This window comes from Rhodotorula paludigena, assembly GCF_050403205.1.
Source record: "Rhodotorula paludigena JCM10292 DNA, Rt_paludigena_JCM10292v1_ctg59, whole genome shotgun sequence".
Taxonomy (NCBI): domain Eukaryota; kingdom Fungi; phylum Basidiomycota; class Microbotryomycetes; order Sporidiobolales; family Sporidiobolaceae; genus Rhodotorula; species Rhodotorula paludigena.
Genome location: NW_027481399.1, coordinates 1 through 16923, shown reverse-complemented (window position 1 = coordinate 16923; position 16923 = coordinate 1). Strand labels below are relative to the sequence as shown.

Genomic DNA, 16923 nt, shown 5'->3' with positions numbered 1-16923 from the left:
ATCTCCCGCTCCGCCTCGCCCCCGCCGCTCCCCGCCCCGCGCCAGCCCCTGCGTGCCTCTGCCTGTGCCCGACTCTACCGAGACTGCCAACCGCCATGGGAGAGCAAGCCCCGTCCCGCGCCGCAACCGCGCCCGTCCTCTTCGGCTTCCCCTCGACCGACGACCTCTCGACCGCCCTCGCCTCGTTCGTCCTCGCCGCCCAGGACGACGCCCTCGTCACCAAGAAGCAGAGCACCTTCAAGATCGCCATCTCCGGCGGCAGCCTCCCCAAGGTCCTCGGAAAGGACCTCATCGGCAGGCAGGACGTGCCCTGGGACAAGTGGTGCGCACTCACGCGACCCCGCTCTCGACGTGCACGAGACGAAGCACCATGTGCTGACTTCTGAACCGCGCCACGCCCAGGGAGATCTTCTTCGCCGACGAGCGCGTCGTGCCTCTTGACCACGAGGACTCGAACTTCCGCCTCAACGACGAGAACCTCTTCTCGCACGTCCCCATCCCGCGGCAGAACATCCACGTGATCGACACGAGCAAGCTCGACGACCCCGAGCATGTCGCCGACGACTACGAGAAGCAGCTCGTCGCGTCGTTCGTCGGCTCGTCGAGCATCGCCTTCCCGCGCTTCGACCTCATCCTCCTCGGCATCGGGCCCGACGGCCACACGTGCTCCCTCTTCCCCGGCCACCCGCTCCTCAACGAGCAGGACGGCTGGGTCGCCTGGCTCGACGACTCGCCCAAGCCCCCGCCCGTCCGCATCACCCTCACCTACCCCGTCCTGAATCACGCCCACCGCGTCGCCTTTGTCTCGACCGGCGAGGGCAAGCAGGAGGTCATGGAAAAGGTCCTCGACCACCCCGAGGAGGGCCTCCCGAGCAGCCGCGTAAAGGTCATCTCGCCCGGCCGCGTCTTCTTCTTCTCCGACGACGCCGCCCTCACGTGCGTTCCGGTCCCTCATTCCTTCGCACTCGCTTCAGACGTGACTGACCCGGCCGCACACATATCCACACAGGCGCGTCAAGTACGAGCGCACCGCCTTTGACGCCGCCAAGCTCTGAGCTTTCTCCTTCGTCCCTCACTCGCTGTCTCCTCCTTCCCCTTCCCGCGTCCCTCTTGACGTGCTCTACCTTTCTAGCGTTACCCATTCCGCGTCGTAAAGCATGTGAATCTGGTTGTCCCACCCCTTCTTCACCCACGTCCCTCCTCGTAAGCAAGCCTTCGACCTCGACCTCGGAAGTGCCCCCCGCCTCGTGCCGTTTCCTCCAGTGTAGACAAAGGGATGCGCTCGAAATGCATCCGCTGAACTTCTCCAGTCGCATGGCGTCTCCTGATGCGTGGCGACCGATTCGCTGCGAACGCGGTCGTCTCGCGTCGCACTCGCGCAGAAGACGTTTCTCGCTTGTGCAGCAGAAGCGTCCTGCCCCCCTTCCTCCCTCGTCTTTGCGTCCCATCTTGTAGCCACCGTCTGGCGCTCCCGATGTCTTGAGCAAAGTGCGGCCCGCTGCAGAAAATCCGGCTTTGAAGGGCCAACCCCTCTCCCCTGCGGACAGCTTCCGGGCTCCGCGTCCGATGGTAGTCCACCTTTCCCGTTCTCAGCGGGTCGTCCGTCGAAGCCACTCCTGCGAGCGCCGGTTGCAGGGCCAAAGGAGCCGAGCGGTGGCCAGAGGCGCAAAACGCGGAAGCGGCACGGAACGAGAGGCGACGTCGCGCGACGCAGCGGACGTGTGTAGTTGCGGGCGCACTTGAATCTGGCTCGTGGATGATTACTCCTTAGTCCTTTCCGCGCCTGTGCGTCTGAATGTCGGCTCGAAAGCGGATCGCAATGGCAAGCGAGAATGCAGATGGGTTGGAGATGATTTGATCATCAAGGTGGTTCAAGGCAGTCCGACCACGAGTGCCTATAAATCTTTGAGCTTGACGACGATTTAACCAGCAACTGGGGCTCGCGGGGGCACAGGCAAGAGTTTCGAGCGAGTTGGCGAGGAACCAAAGCAAGCAAAGAGTCGCCTGGAGAGAGCTCCCTTTGCTGAGCAGCCCGCACCCTTTGCGCAGCTCCGCGAGGCGGGCATATTGATCGAGAGAAGCGCATCTCGCTTAGGCGATTTGGGAACCAATGGCCTTGAGAGACTGTCCATCGCAGGTCTAGAATCAGGCTACAAGTCCGCTCGTCCCGGTCGGCGCGACGAGCAGAGGCAGTGCATAGTGATACAACGAGGAACGTAGTGGTGCAGCGCGACGGAGAGGGAAAGAAGAAAGAGGCAGGGCGCGAGCAGGTGGGCGATCGGGGACGCGGAAGGGATGGGAGGCAGACGGGGCGCGAGCGGACTACCGACGTAGGACGTTGCGCGGCCCGTGATTGAAGCTGCCCTGGTACGCCGACGAAGGGTGCGACGGCGGCGGGCCGGGCGGCGGGGCGTACTGCGAGCCTCCGCCGTACCCGCCTGCATCGTACCCGCCCGGCGGGCCACCGTACCCGCCGCCATAGCCGCCGCCGTATCCGTTCGACTGTGCCATCGGAGGCGGCGCCGCGCCGTACCGTGCCGAGTGCGACTGGTTGCGCGCGGGCTTGAACGCGGCGACGCCCTTGCGGCCGCGGCTGCCGCAGCACCCGCAGCAGCGGAGGATCGCGGCGAGGATGAGGAGCGCGACGATGGCCGCGACGATCGTGACGGGGATGGCGATCTGGAGGTTGTTGCGGTACCACGAACCGGCGGTGTCGAGCGCCGAGCCAGACTGGCACTCGCCCCCGCGGCAGCGCCCGCCATAGCCACAGGGCGTGCCGTCGCGGAAAGACTGCGACAGAATAACACAGCTGCGTGAGCGAGTTGGGTCGTCGCAAATGATGTTGCAGGTCGAGGACTGCGAGGGAGGGACGAAAAGGCCAAGTCAGCGCTTCTCTTTCAAACTCAAGTCCCAGTCGTCTGGAGCGTGTGGAGCACCCTCCGCGACAAGCTCGGCGAGGAGGGGAACGTACTGCCGAAGTCGGGCATGCGCTCTGGAGATCGAGAGACGAGCCCGCGTTCCGGCACTGCTCGTCGCGCGAAGTGCAGACGCCCGAAGCGCACGACAAGCCGCTTCCACAGCCGGTACCTGTGCGGCAGAGTCCGGAATGTCAGTTCGCCGTCGCCGAAAGAAAGAGAAGGCCACGGTAGGGACACAGCGAGGGAAACGCACCGTCGCTCTCGTACTCGTCGTCCGGGCAGTCCCTGCTCGACCCATCGCACGTCTCTTCGCGGTCACACCTCTCGTCCTGACTCGCGCGGCAGACAGTGCCCGCGCCCGCGATCTGGCACTGGCTCGTGCAGCACAGCGAGTTGCGCGGGTCGCACACGGCGCCCGGCGCGAACCGGCACGTCTGCGCGTCGCAGCACGGGTCGTCCGTGTCGCTGCCTGGGTCGCACTCTTCGCCGTCCTCGAGAATGCCGTTGCCGCAGGCTTGCAGGCTACGAGGGAGGGAGCGAAGGGGTCAGCGACGCCGAAGACGAGGTCGGACGAGCGGAAGGAGCACCGAGACGCACGAGATGATGGCCGGGTTGCCTGCCGCGCCCGGGTTCGCCAAGCACGTCGTATTGAGCGAGTTGCTGAGCGTCGAGCAGATGTTGCCGATCGAGCACGGCGAGAAGGATGAGACGTTCTTCTCGGACACGGGCGACCTGCACGAAAAGCGGAAGCGAGGTCAGTATTAGCTGGTTTCCGCGACGAGTTCGAGTCGGGTTCACGCACATGATGTAGTCGGCGTTGGCATTGCAAGTCGAGGTCGTGAGCGGGCAGCACGACGAACTGAGCGAGCACCCGCCTGCGCAGTCGTGGATCGCGCCAAAGTTGTGCCCTGCCATTGCTCGCCCTCGGTAAGCTTGGCTGGGACAGCACAGAATGGTCCCAAGAAGGAGAAGCCGCACCAATCTCGTGCGCGACGACTTGCCACTCGCTGCGCGTGATGGCGGTGACGCCCGTCCCGCTCGTGACCTGCCCGCCGTTGGACGAGGCTGTCACCTTGCAGAGCTGTCCGAGCCACGCGACGCCGACTGTGCGCGTCAACGGTCAAAAGTGAGCACGAGGGGTCTTGCGAAAGGAGCGACGGCGGAAACGCACCCTCGCTGCCGGTCTGGCACTCGGTCAGGAGATGCCACAGGCCCGCGCCGTCGCTCGCGCCCTTGTCGCCGCGCCACTGCGAGAAGACGCTCAAGCGCGTGTTGAGGTCGATCCCGAGGCTGCTGCTCCCGGCCGAGGTCGAGCCCGACGAGGCCTGGCACGGCAAGTTCCACGGGTACGCGGGGTCGACCTCGCTCTGCGTCGAGGGGCAGCTCGCGTTCATGACCTGGAGCTCGACGATCCCGAGCGAGATGTTGAACGAGTCCTGGTACAGCGCCGACGCCTGGTTAAAGTCGGTCAGGATCTGCTCGCGCGCGGCGGCGGCCGAGCCGTACGCCTGCGTGTAGGTGCAGTCGGCCGCGACGCCGACAAAGACGACCATGGCCGACTTGGGGCACCCGGCCGTCGACCCGATCGAGTTGATAAAGTTGGACGACTGGCTCCCGCCGCCGCCAATGTCGTTGCCCGACTGGCGCCGCTCGAGCGTCGAGCGCGGGACGTAGCGGTGCGGCGAGAGGTTCGGCGCGGAGAAGGGCGACGAGTGGTCGGCGGGCGTGAAGGCGTCTTCGTTCGACGCAAAGGGGAAGATGGGGATCGACGGCAGCCAAGACGACGTGTTTGCTGCGGCGGCGCTGGCGAAGACGTGCTGGTAGGGCGCCGAATAGACCGGGTGTGCCGGGTCCACGTTGAACGGCAGCGAGTCGTGCGAGCACGACTGCGACTCGGTCGGAACGTCTGGCAGTGGGAGACCGCGCTTCTTGAGCGCGGCGATGCGCTCGTGCGGCGTCAGCGTCGCGCTCTCGCGCACGATGACCATGCTCGGGTGACGCGGAGCGAGCACCTCGTCGTCTGCGCCGCCAAACGCGCGGCGGGAGCGCCTCGCGGGCGCGACGAGCGGGGGCTCGGGGTCGAGGAGGTCCTTGGTGCGCAGGTACCGCTCGGTCGAGTGGATGGTGTACGTCTCGCCGCCCTTTGTGTACGTGCCCTGGAAACGAAGCTGCGGCTCGTCATCGCCGCCGCTGTCCTCTCTCTGCAGCGACGAGACGACGAGACGTGCCCAGCCGGCGCCTCGTGCGCTGCCCTGCCGGACCACGCCAGCTGCCTCTTCGCGGATCCAGCGCTCGACGTCCTCGTCGTCGTTGAGGACCCAGCCTTCATACGCGCGGACATCGTCGCGGCGGAGGACGTCGTCGACCGAGGACCACTCGCCCGAGTCGGGGTCGCGGGAGCGGACGAGCGAGCGGATGCCCTGCGCGGGGACGAGGTCTGCGGCGGGGCGGAGCGAAAGGGTGACGGGCTCGTCGTCGTGAGCGAGGAACGAGACGAGGAAGCGGTCGTCCCACTCGACGCGGGTCGCCTCGCGCGTTGAAGGACGATGCCGAGCGTCGGTGGGGAGGCCAAAGAGAGAGCGGCGGCGGTCGGGGGCGCGGGGCTGGGGCTGGACCTGGTCTACAACGTGGACCGAGAGCTCGCGCGGGTGGGCGAGTGCGCGCGGGTGCAGTGGCGGCGGGCGCACCGAGCCAGCCGAGGCGGAGGGCGAGGCACAGAGGACGACGAGCGCAGCGGTTGCGGCGAGCGACGCCAGCGAGGGTGCGAGCATGCGCAGATGTGCAGTCTACGGCGCTGCAAACCGGGCACTGCAGGCAGCGCTGTGCGTTGGCGAGAGCAGCGCGCGAGGACTGAGCGAGCGGGTGGAGGCCGCGCGCAGCACCGCCAAGGACAGCCGATCGCTCCCTCGCCATCGGGCCATGTTCTCGCGTCGATGTGTGGAACAGCTACAGTGCAACGAGAGCAACCACTGCAAGAGGAAGAAAGGGGGAGAAGAACGACAACACGAGACGCAGAGGGACCCGCTCGAATGGATGGTCTCGCACGCGAAAGGGATACACAGACACCCGACCACACTCACACTCTCACACCCGCTGCTCGCCCTCTGGCCCCTCGCCGCCGTCCCGCCGCCCGTTGAACCACGCCCAGAATCCACCGCCACCGCCCGCTGAAACGTTGCCCGCGCCGCCCCTCCCCGACACCAGCCTCGCCGCCGCCCCTGACCCGGTCCCTCCCGGCGACGCATCCTCCGTCCGTGCCTCGTACCCAGGCGAGCTCGCACCGCTGCCCGTCGCACCGCCCGCGCCCGCGCCTGCGCCCGCGAGCCCCTGCAGGCGCCGTTGCTGCGCAAAGTGCGCGACGAGCGCCGCCTGCTGCGGCGTGAGCGCTGGGCCTGCGCCTGGGCGCGCACCCGCAGTCGCAGCTGCACCGCCCGAGCCATTCGTAGACGGCGCGGGCTGCGAGGCTGCCGCGGCGGCGGCAAAAGCGTCTTCGAGCATCGTCTCGGCGACGCCGGGAGCGTACATCTGCGATGGGTGGGCAGCGTCGTCAGCCTCGCGTCACCGAGGGCATTGCTCGCTCGTCGTTTAGAAGAGGGAGAGGGGAGAACGCACATAGGGGTCGACCGGGTTGTACGCCGGCGGGCTCACGCTCCTCGCGCTCGCCCCGTCTCCATTCGCGCGCTCGTCTCGCCCGTCCCTCCGCTCCTGCTCCTCGTTCGCTGGCGAACGCAACAGCGCCCTGTCCTCTTCGTCGCGCTCTCCGTCGCTCGCGCTCCCCTCGTCTTCTTCGTCCTCCTCCTGAGCCAGCCGCGCCTCCTCCTCCTCCTCTTCATCCGACTCGACCACCGGGTCCGGGAACCGATGCATCGAGTGCAAGCTGATGTCGAGCAGCCCGGGCGTAGGCGGGTTGTGCCCATCGCCATCCTCGCCGTCGTCGTCCGACCCGCCGCCGCCGCCGTGGTGGTGCCGGTGCTGCGACGACGACGAAGCGGCCGAGGCGGCCGACGTCTGCCGCGAGTGCGAGTGCCGCAGCGGCGAGGGGCGGATCGGCTGCGTCGGCGTGCCCGAGCCACCGTTCCCGCTCGCGCCGCTGCTTCCACCGAGAGCCTGTGCGGCGGACGCCGCCGAGGCCGTGAGGGACGACGAGCGGCGGTGGTGCTGCTGCCCTGCTCGTCGCCCGCCCGCTCGCGCACGAGACGAGGACGACGACGAAGCCGGCGCGCCGCCCGCGGCTTCGAGGAGGATGCTCCCGCGCTCCGAGCCGTACGCAGGCGGCGGCGCGAGCGTGCCCATCATGGGCGCGAGCCCCCACTTCTTCACATTCGCCTCGATAAAGACAAAGCCCGCCTGGCCGAGGTTGACGTGCACGGCGCAGGGCCCCGTCGCGCCGATCGTCGGGAACACGTTGTGGCGGTTGAAGCCGACGTACGCCTCGTCGAGCTTTTTCCCGTTGCGCGTGAAGAAGACGGTGCCTGTCCGTGGGCGGTAGCCGACACCGAGGACGTCGCCGTCCTGCAGCGGCGGTCCGTAGGACGTTGCCGTGAACGGGTACGAGTGCGACTTGAACCCGTCGGCAGAGTGGTACGCGACCGAGTAGCGCGAGACGCCTGCGGGACTGCGGGTCAGCGATGACACTGCGACAAACTGACGAGGTTCACGCACCGGGGAGACGGAAAGACGGGTACGGCTTGGTCGCGAGGCCGATGGCGACGTTGGTCCCCTCGGGCTTGTCGTACATCTTTGCCTCGAAGTAGTAGACGTCGTTGAGCTTGGGGACGGGGAGGTTGCTCTGTACGTTGCACCCGCCGCCCTCCTCGGGCGCCATGCCGTACCCGTCGGCGAGGAACGTGATCTCGGTGCGCTGCTCGACGACGATGGCCGCGTTCGACTCGTAGTCGGGCTCGAACGACCACGCCGAGACGCCCTTTTCCTGGATCGAGAGGAACTGCGACAGCGTGATCTCGGTCGGCTGCGAGTTGGGTGGGTACTGCGTCTGCCAGACTGCGGGTAGTGCGTGAGGTGAGCGCTTGACATCCCGGCGTAGACCGGATCCCGGGACGCACTCTTGGCGCGGACGTAGCCCATCTTGGTCTGCTCGTCGACCGACTGGAGCCAGCGCGCTTCGACGCCATCGAGCCCGCCCTCGCCGTCGAGCTGGTCCTCGTTGTCGAGGCGGGTCGGGCCGTCGTCGTCGAGGAGCTCGATGGCGCGGCGGCGGCGGAGGAGGAGGACGGTGAGAAGGAGGATGAGGACGAGGAGGGTCGTGAGGATGACGACGAGCGGGATCACGATGGCGAGCGTCTGCACGAGCGAGAGACCGAGGTGGGGTACGACGAGGACGAGGTCAGTCTCGCTCGAGGCGATAAGCCTGCGACTGCGCTTTCGATGGACGCACGTGGTCTGGTGAGTGTCCCGTGCCCTGTCCACCGCGCCCTGGCAGTCGTGAGGGTAGAGGAGCGCCTGCGCCATCGTTCGGGACCGAGGGCCAGTCGGGCCATCCACCGCCGGGCTGGCCCTGTTCCTGCCCGTCCTGTGCGTCCGCAGCCTCGAGCACGAGCGCATCGACGTGCGCGCTGATCCACTGCGCGAGTACGGACAGCGCTGCGGGCGGCGAGGCTGCGGCGGCGGGTGTCGGCGTCGCGGCAACGGCGGCGGCGGCGAGCGACGGGAGCGGAGTCGCGGCAGCTGCGTCGAGCAGCGTCGGCGGGGGCATCTCGCTCGGCGGCGTGCGCTCCCCTCTTTCGCGGCTGCGATCTCTGCGAAAGCGAGGCGACGTCGCGAGAGCGGGCGGGTTCGAGGCCCCGCCAATCCCGGTCTCAGAGCGGCGGCGGCACGACGGAGGTACTGGATGCGGGTTCTCGACACTGTATGCTGTAAATAGTACAGCAAAAATGACAGGCGGCCTTCTCGAGAGGCAGAGTGTGGCTCTCCGGAGATCCCGCCACCCACTGCGACCACCTCGAGGGTGGGCACAGTGGCAGACCAGGCAGTGCGACAGTCAAGTGTACTACGCTACAGGCTGGTAGGTACTGTTCTCGAGACTGGGAACGTGGGCCCCTGTTTTTGGGTTCTCGCCCGTTCGAGTCGAGTCTGCGTCGCTCTGTCAGCGCCGCTCCGACCGCGCGCCTCTGCCCTCTCGCCGCCCGCCAGGACCTGCGCAGTGCCCCAAGAGCACGCAGACATGGACGACTGGATCTCGCAGCAGTCGTACCTCGCCCAGAGCGAGTCGCCGCAAGACTGTGCGCACCGCCTCGCCGCCCCCGCTCCCGCTCCGAATGTCCTGACCCGCGTGCCCCGCCCTGCAGACCTCGCGAGCCTCCAGAGCTTCCTCGACGGCAAGCAGGACATCTCGGTCAACACCCTCTTCCCGCAGAACGCCCGCTTGAACGAGCCCTCGTCCCCCGAGGTCACCTCGAGCGGCGGCTCCGACTCTGCCTCGCCCGCCTCGTCCTCGGGCCTCGCTCCCGCCCCGCCCGCACAGCCCACGCGGGGACGCCGCAGCGACGTCAGCGACCAGCTTGCCGCTGCCGGCGCGGCAGGAGCCGGCGCCACCCAGCACGACAAGCGCAAGAGTGCTGCGACCGCTCTCGGCGCCGTCAAGGACTCGCGCCGCGGTGCTGCCGCCGCTCAGCAGGGGCACCACTCGCACCCTTCCGGCGTCGACGGCGAGCTTGAGCGCAGTGCGTCTCTTCGCCGCTTTCCCTCTTTCCGAAGGCCGGCGGGACGCCGATCGCTGACTCGGTGCTTCGGCAACCTCGCACGCAGGTGAATCTCCCGAGGACGACTCGCGCGGCGACGGCAAGGGCGCAAAGGGCAAGACGTCCGAGCGCCGCCGCGCGCAGAACCGCCAGGCGCAGCGCAACTTCCGCGAGCGCAAGGAGAAGGTGCGCCGCCGCGTTGCCTCCACCTCGCGGTCGTGACCAGCGAGCTGACGTGGACTCGCGCACCTGCAGCACCTCAAGGACCTTGAGGAGCGCGTGGTCTCGCTCGAGCAGCTGAGCAAGGACCAGGACGCCGAGAATGCCGCGCTCAAGCAGCTCCTCGAGAAGTGAGCCCGGTGCTCCCGTTTGCTCCGTGCGCGCAGTCCTGACTCGTGATGCGCGCGCTACAGCCTGCAGAACGAAAACGAGCGGCTCAAGGTGTACGAGACGGCCTTCACGTTTGACTACAGCAAGGACGCGACGGGTATGCCGCAGGCCGACCAGTTCAACCCGGCGGCGGCGGCCTCGCAGCGGCTCCCGACCCCGCCCCAGTCGACGCACGCCAACAGCCTCGACCCGAACGCGAGCTTTGACGGCGCGTCGTCCGTCGGCAACGACAGCTTCAAGTTCGACACGTCGCTCCTCGGCGCGTCGACGTCGTCGTCGTCGCCGCTCGGTGGCGCCTACTCGACCGCGCCCGTCTCGACCGCGCCCGTCCTCGACGACTCGCTCTTCCTCGGGAGTGCGTTTGCCGCGTCCCCGCTGTCGTCCGTCGGCGGCGCTGGGTCGAACGCATCGCTCCCGACGCCGCCGAGTGCGACATCGAGCGGCATGAGCCCCGGCGCGAGCGACCTCTTTACGGCGTACCGCGACCCGCTCGCGCTCCTCGGCATGGAGCCGCCCGCGCTGACGACGCTCGGCGACTTTGACGCCCTCTTTGCCGCGACGCCGTCGTCGGCGGCGGCGGCGTCGCTCCCGAGCCCGGGCGCGTTCCTCGCCGCGACGGCCGCGTCGTCGCTCCCCTCGCTCACGTCGTCGGCCGCGACGAGCTCGGCGCCGAGCCCCGAGGACCCGCTCGCCCAGTTCCTCAACGTCTCGCCCTCGCCGCTCTCGTCCGGCGCGTCGCCCGCGTCGACGTCGTCGTTCGTCCCGCCCGCGTTCGCGACGAGCTTTGCCGGCGCCGTCGGCGGCGCGGTTCCGCACGACCCGGCAACGCTGGAAAAGTACAAGCCGTGCCAGTACACGCTCAAGGGCGAAAAGTACGAGTTTGACGTCGACGGCCTCTGCTCCGAGTGCGTCTCTCTGCCTTCTGTCTCTGCTGCTGTCGACGGTTTCTGACTAGTCCTGGTGCACTCTCCCAGGATGAAGCTTAAGGCGACGTGCCAAGAAGCGGCGCGCCAGGCGCTCAAGAGCGCCATGGCCGAAGACGCGGCCGCAAGTCGCCGGACGTACCCTGCCGCGCAGCTCTGAGCGCGCGCGCGCCTCTGCCCTCTCGCCCAACTCTCGCGCCTCTCGTCTGTTCCAGTGTCTGTCCCCTCGCCATTTGTTGCTACTCTCTCCCGCTGCGCCCCTCGTCTTTTGGACGCGCGCGCGCGTGTGTACTCTCTCCTCCCCGCCGCTCACGCTCTTTCTGGTTCCTGCCGGTAGTCTCCTCTGCCCCGCGTGTGTGTAAGGCTAGCTGTGCCTATATCCTGGCCTTGCGAGAGAGGCAGGTTTCGGAAGTGACGAGACGCCGCGGTTCCGACGAGCGAGGCTCTCGCGTCGTCGGCATTCTCAGCCTCGTCGCTCGTGCCCCGACGCGTCTCGCTCGCCCGCGCAGCCCGAGTGCGCCGCTGTGCAGAGCTCGAGCTCGAGTACGCCTGGCTCTTGGCTCACGGACGCTTGCCGCCCGGCGTGCACGCTCCCTTTTGCCTCCTCCCGCCCCGTCGTCGACGCGCAGCAACTTGTCGCCCTCGCGTGCACTCTGAGCCGCGGACGGTCGAGTGGAACGCTGCAGGACAGCCTGTGACGGACGCACGAACCCGCCCGACGCCGCGTCCAGCACCACCGCGCCCGCCTCGCTCCCCACCTCTCGTCCACTCTCGACTCTCGCTGCCCGTTCCAGAGCCCAGCCGACCGACCGACCCCCAGACAGCACGAGAATGGAGGCTGCCGTCTCTGCGCCGCTGTCGCAGAGCGCGTCGCAGCAGGGCCTCAGCCTCAACGGCCTCGAACCCGTCATCTGCAACGGTGCGTCTTCGCCTCTCTGTCGCTTGGACGGGGCATTGTTGACAGGTGCGCGGGCGGAGACAGCGTGCAAGCAGAGCCTCGACGACTTGGCCGACAACACGGTCGTCAGCTTTGGCAAGAATCTGTTCCAGTGCGTCTCCGGTGCTCCTCCCTCTCGCGCTCGACGGGAGCGGGCGGGCATGCCCAGTCTGAGGCGTGACTGACCCGCCTTACCTTTACAGCGTCGAGTGGTGCGTGGACGGGCGTGGCATTCCGGGCGAGGGGAAACACAGGCTAACCACTTCTGCTCCATCCTTTGCCTTCGTGCGATGCTTTGCACAGCTTGTACGCGTCATCTCGCCGATGCTCTTGACTCTTTGCCCTGACTGACATGCCCCGCCCTTGCAGCCGATGCGCCAAGTGCAACAGCCTCGTCGAGCACAACACGAACCTGCTCCTCCTGTCGGACGGCAGCCCCGTCTGCGAAAACTGCTCGTACATCTGCAGCGTCTGCCAAAACCCCATACACAACGAGGCGATCGTCACGGGTGCGTTCTTTCGAGATCCCGTCTTCGACCAGGCCTTCCGAATTGACGAGTGACGAGATCGCAGGCGACGAATCGTACCATGCCGACTGCTTCCGGTGTCGCTCGTGCGCCGACAAGATCGAGGAGCTCATCTTTGCCAAGACGAACCAGGGCATCTGGTGCATGGCGTGCCACAACGAGCGCGTCGCGCGCACGCGCAAGCACGCAGAGGCCAAGCGCAACCGCCAGGCGCGCAAGGAGCGCGAGGCGAGCATGAGCGCAGGCGCCGGGCCGTCCAAGCTGTCGTCGTCGTCGTCGCGCGACAAGGGCCGAAGCGCAAGTGTGGCGGCGCCGGCGGCGGGATCTGGTGGCGGCGCAGAGGCGGATCGCACGGCCGAGCTTCCCGACGTCCCGCTCCCGCCGCCGCTACCGCGCACCCCGTCTGATCCGCCGCCGCTACTGCGATCTGCGTTCGACTCGAGCAGCAGCGGCACAACACCCGTCATCCGCCCACTCCCGCCTTCCCCTCAGCACCCCGCCCCGCTCCCTCCGCCTCACTCGTACTCCGCCTTCGACGGGCATCAGCGCGCGTCGACTACGCCAGGCGACCCGTCGCGGCATGCCCCTCCGCAGCCCATGTCGCTTCCGCCGTCTGCTTCCGCGCAGAGCCTCTCGAGCGCCCTCTCGCGCTCAGCGAGCCCGCTTCGCCCGCCCGCCCTGCACTCGCGCACCAACTCGGGCTACTCGTCCGGAGACGGCTACGGCTCGGACGTGGGCACCGCGACGATCGCGGGAGTGGGTGGCGGCGGCGAGTCGGGGCGGAGAACGAGCGCGAGTGCACTCAGGAACGAGGTGGCAGGCGGCGAGAGCCCGAGCAGCTCGCGCCGCCCGTCGGGCGAGTACGGGTACCGCCGCGGCGCAGCGACGCCGAGCGGTTTGCCGGGCGACGACGAGCACGCTCCGCGCGACTTTTCGCCGTACCCGCTCCCGGCGTCGCCCGTGCCGCCGGCCAAGTTCCCGACGTCGGCATCGTCGCAGTTTGACGATGCCGGGGTCGTCGAGTCGGCAGGCTATGCCCGCGTCGAAAACGCGACGCTCAGCCCGACACCGTCTTCTCGGCAGGGCTCGCTGTCTGCCCCGGGCCCGAGCGCGAGCGACAAGGCTGCGAACCGGCGGTCTGGCTTCTACGGCGCTGCTGCGCGACCGTCGCTCGGCGAGGAGAGCATCCTCGGGCAGCTCGACGGGTTGTCGCGCCCGCCTTCGCCGCCCGCGCACCCGCATCAGCAGAATGCGAACGATGGCGAGCTGCATTCGTTCTACGACCACGACACGCTCCTCTTCCTCAACCACGTCGGCTCGTCCTCGTCCTTCTCCGCCGATCGCGACCGCGAGCGAGACCGCGAGCGCGACGAGGCGCAGCTCGCCCTCTCGCGCGGCAAGGCGCTCCCCGACCTCGCGCTCAACGACGACCAGCTCGTCGAGCGCCTGACTCCGAGCCCTGGCCCGGCCGACGCGTCGGGCTCGAGTGACGCCGAGGACGGCGCGGCGGGCGGCTCGTCGGGGCGGCGGCAGGCGCGCAGCGGGAGCGGTGGCGGCGGCGAAGTTGCGCGCAAGGTGCGCGAGTCGATCCAGCTCCACAAGCGCGAGTCGGGCGCGACGGGCTCGGTCGGCGCCGGGCTCGACGTCGAGCTCGTAGAGATGCTGCTCGCCGAGCTCGACGAGACCAAGCGCGAGATGAAGGAGATCAAGAGCAAGTACAATGCGTTCCGCGTGCGTCTGGTATTCCCCGCTTTCTTTTCCGAGCCGAGGCTGATCGCTAGCTCTCTCGACTGCAGCGCGCATCTCGCTCTGCCTTTGAGGGCTTCAGCATGGCACGAGAAGAGTATGACAAGGAGGTCGCCGCGCGTCGCGAAGCCGAGCACCAAATGTCGATCCTCCGCGCCAAGTTCATCGACCAGGCCAAGCGACTCGCGCAGGTCGACCAGGAGCAGAAGACGGCCGAGACGCTCAAGCGCCAGAGCAAAGACCTGCGCACGTCGGTCGTCGGCATGGAGAAGCACCTGAGCCAGCTCAAGGCCGAGGTCGCGCTCTCGACGGCGCAGATTGCCGAGCTGGCTGCACTGGACGGCGCCTCGGCGGCAGCGTCGGCGGCAAAGGGCTCGACTGATCGCTCGTCGTCCTCGACTGCGCACGACGAAGTAGCCGAAGCGCTCAACGCGCGCCTCGAGACGGTCAAGGACGTGCACCGCGACGAGATCAACGCGCTCGTCGCCCAGCGCGACGACCTACAGCGCGAGGTCAACGAGCTCAAGCAGGCGCGCGACGCACACCTCGAGGAGGCGACCGACCTCGCCGCGCGCAACGCCTCGCTCGCCGAGAAGAACGCCGAGGCTGCACGCCAACTCGATAACCTCCACGAATCGCTCAGCAAGATGTCGCTCTTGTCGTCCAAGACGGGCAGCAGCTCGGCCGCAGCGCTCAAGAATGGCGGGCACGCGCACTCTCCGAGCAGCTCGAGCGTGCTCTCGTCTCTGCCCTCGGGCGCACGCTCGCCGCTCGCGACGGCGCGGTACATCAGCTCGCCGGCCGAGGGCGAGGCGATGCACCGCTTCGCCAAGCCCGAGGTCGTCGAGGCGTCGCGCGGCAAGTTCTGGGGCAAGGGCAAGGGCAAGAGCGACTCGGCGCGCCAGAACCAGCAGCTCCCGCCGCCGCCGTCGTCGTCCGGCGCCAAGTCGCCCGCCGTGCAGATGCGCGCCGGGTCCATCGACTCGATCGGCGTGCGGCAGCATGCGTTCCAGCAGACGAGCATCCTCCGCCCCGTCCGCTGCGACTACTGCGGCGACAAGATGTGGGGGCTGAACGAGATGCGGTGTACCGGTGCGTGCGCTCGTGCGTGTGGAGACTGGGCTGTGGCTGATCCCGTGCTGTCGCTCAGCCTGCGGCTCTTACGCGCACGCCAAGTGCGCCAGCTACCTGCAGAACGGCTGTCACCCGGGCGGCCACTCGACGTCGGGTCACTCGGACGACACGCTTCACTTTACGCCAACCGGCCCGCCCATGTTTGGCGGCGACCTCGTCACGCAGGCGCAGAAGGAGGGCGTCGAGGTGCCCGTCGTCGTCTCCAAGTGCATCGGCGCGGTCGAGGCTTACGGTGCGTTGTGGTCACGGGGTAGTCTGAGCGCTGCGATACTGACTCGGTGCGTGTGCGCAGGCATGAATTACGAGGGCATCTACCGCAAGACGGGCGGCATGGGGCAGACCAAGCTCATCACGCAGCATTTCGAGCGCGGCCAGGACTTTAGCCTCGAGGACCGCAACAAGTTCAACGACCTCGCCGCCATCACGTCGTGCATGAAGAACTACTTCCGCTCGCTCCCGAACCCGCTCATGACGCACGACCTGCACGAGGACTTTGTCGCCGCCGCCGGTGCGTTGATCTGTCGTCTCTTTTTGGGGATTTTACCGGTGCTGACTGCTGTTGCGGTGCCGCAGAGATGCCCGAGGGCGAGGAGCGGTTAAAGGCGGTCGAGCGCGTGCTCTACAAGCTCCCGCCCGTGCACTTCCACACCGCACGCCTCCTCTTCACGCACTTGCACCGGTCCGCTGGCTCTCCGCATGTTCAATGGTGCTCGAGCTGACTCTGGCGCTCCGCTTGCACAGCATCAAGTCCTTCTCGTCGGAGAACAAGATGACCTCGGCCAATCTCGGCGTCGTCTTTGGTCGTACGTCGCTCGTTGCTTTGTTTTGTGCGCTCACGACAGGTGTGCTCACGAGTCCTGTGTGCAGCCACCGTTCTGCGCTCGCCCATCGCCGCTCGGGAATGGAGCGACATGGGCCCAAAGGCCAAGATCGTCGAGATTCTGTGCGACCACGCCGACACGCTCTTCAGCCGCCCTTATCCCGCGTAGACCCCTTTCTCGTATTGTTATTGTCGCCGTCCTTCCTTTGTGTTCTTTCCCCTTGTCATTCGTGCCCTCTGCGCGCGTATACCCCCCGCTGTCGTCTCTCTCGATACCCGGCTTGTCGGTGTGCATTGCAGTGGTGGTCTTGCGGTCGCTTGTTGCTGCTGTACTGTCCTGCCTCGCTTTTGCTGCGCTTCAGTCTTGGGCTTCTCAAGCTGTCTGCTCCCGGTTATCTCGCTCGCTTCTTGCGCTTTCTCTCCTCACCTCAGAGCCAATCTTGTCCCGCTCCTGCTTACCTCTGCGGCGCTCCTTGCGCGGCAAAGGAGCGGGTTCATTTGCGCCCATTATTGGTGTGCTGATCTCGTCAAGTCGAGGAGGTCCAAAACGGTGCTGGACAATCTGATCTGGACTGACCCGGCCGGGTGCGATCTACGTGGTTCCCCAATGCGCTTCTGCGTTCCGCCTGCTCCCTGCTGCTTTAAGACCCGCTCTGTAGCTTGCGTGTATCTGTTTCTCTGCCCTCCCACGGTTGGCATGTGACGCTGCTCCTTTGCTTTGACCTTAGGGTTAGGGTTAGGGTTAGGGTTAGGGTTAGGGTTAGGGTTAGGGTTAGGGTTAGGGTTAGGGTTAGGGCTTTATGTTATACACATCTGACGCTGACGACGAT

The 16923-nt window shown here is 67.4% G+C and overlaps 4 protein-coding genes across 4 annotated transcripts; 2 read left to right on the top strand and 2 right to left on the bottom strand.

The window, feature by feature from the left end:
• Positions 1 to 95: 95 nt before the first annotated feature.
• JCM10292_000009 (6-phosphogluconolactonase) lies at positions 96 to 1055 on the top strand (the record flags this gene model as incomplete). The annotated part of the gene is made up of 3 exons (XM_076651857.1): positions 96 to 322; positions 403 to 936; positions 1010 to 1055. 3 exons carry the CDS (start codon positions 96 to 98, stop codon positions 1053 to 1055), a joined length of 807 nt encoding a protein of 268 aa, XP_076502552.1.
• Positions 1056 to 2322: 1267 nt separating this feature from the next.
• Positions 2323 to 5689, bottom strand: JCM10292_000008 (uncharacterized protein; the record flags this gene model as incomplete). The annotated part of the gene is made up of 7 exons (XM_076651856.1): positions 2323 to 2856; positions 2972 to 3087; positions 3172 to 3440; positions 3516 to 3650; positions 3721 to 3826; positions 3897 to 4022; positions 4090 to 5689. The coding sequence occupies 7 exons, from the start codon at positions 5687 to 5689 to the stop codon at positions 2323 to 2325; spliced, it is 2886 nt and encodes a 961-aa protein (XP_076502551.1).
• Positions 5690 to 6002: 313 nt separating this feature from the next.
• On the bottom strand, positions 6003 to 8631 carry JCM10292_000007 (SSH4 family protein; the record flags this gene model as incomplete). The annotated part of the gene is made up of 5 exons (XM_076651855.1): positions 6003 to 6443; positions 6531 to 7525; positions 7581 to 7919; positions 7982 to 8219; positions 8314 to 8631. The coding sequence occupies 5 exons, from the start codon at positions 8629 to 8631 to the stop codon at positions 6003 to 6005; spliced, it is 2331 nt and encodes a 776-aa protein (XP_076502550.1).
• Positions 8632 to 9099: 468 nt separating this feature from the next.
• Positions 9100 to 11089, top strand: JCM10292_000006 (uncharacterized protein; the record flags this gene model as incomplete). The annotated part of the gene is made up of 6 exons (XM_076651854.1): positions 9100 to 9157; positions 9224 to 9598; positions 9684 to 9802; positions 9872 to 9966; positions 10030 to 10911; positions 10981 to 11089. 6 exons carry the CDS (start codon positions 9100 to 9102, stop codon positions 11087 to 11089), a joined length of 1638 nt encoding a protein of 545 aa, XP_076502549.1.
• Between the last annotated feature and the right edge of the window lie 5834 nt (positions 11090 to 16923).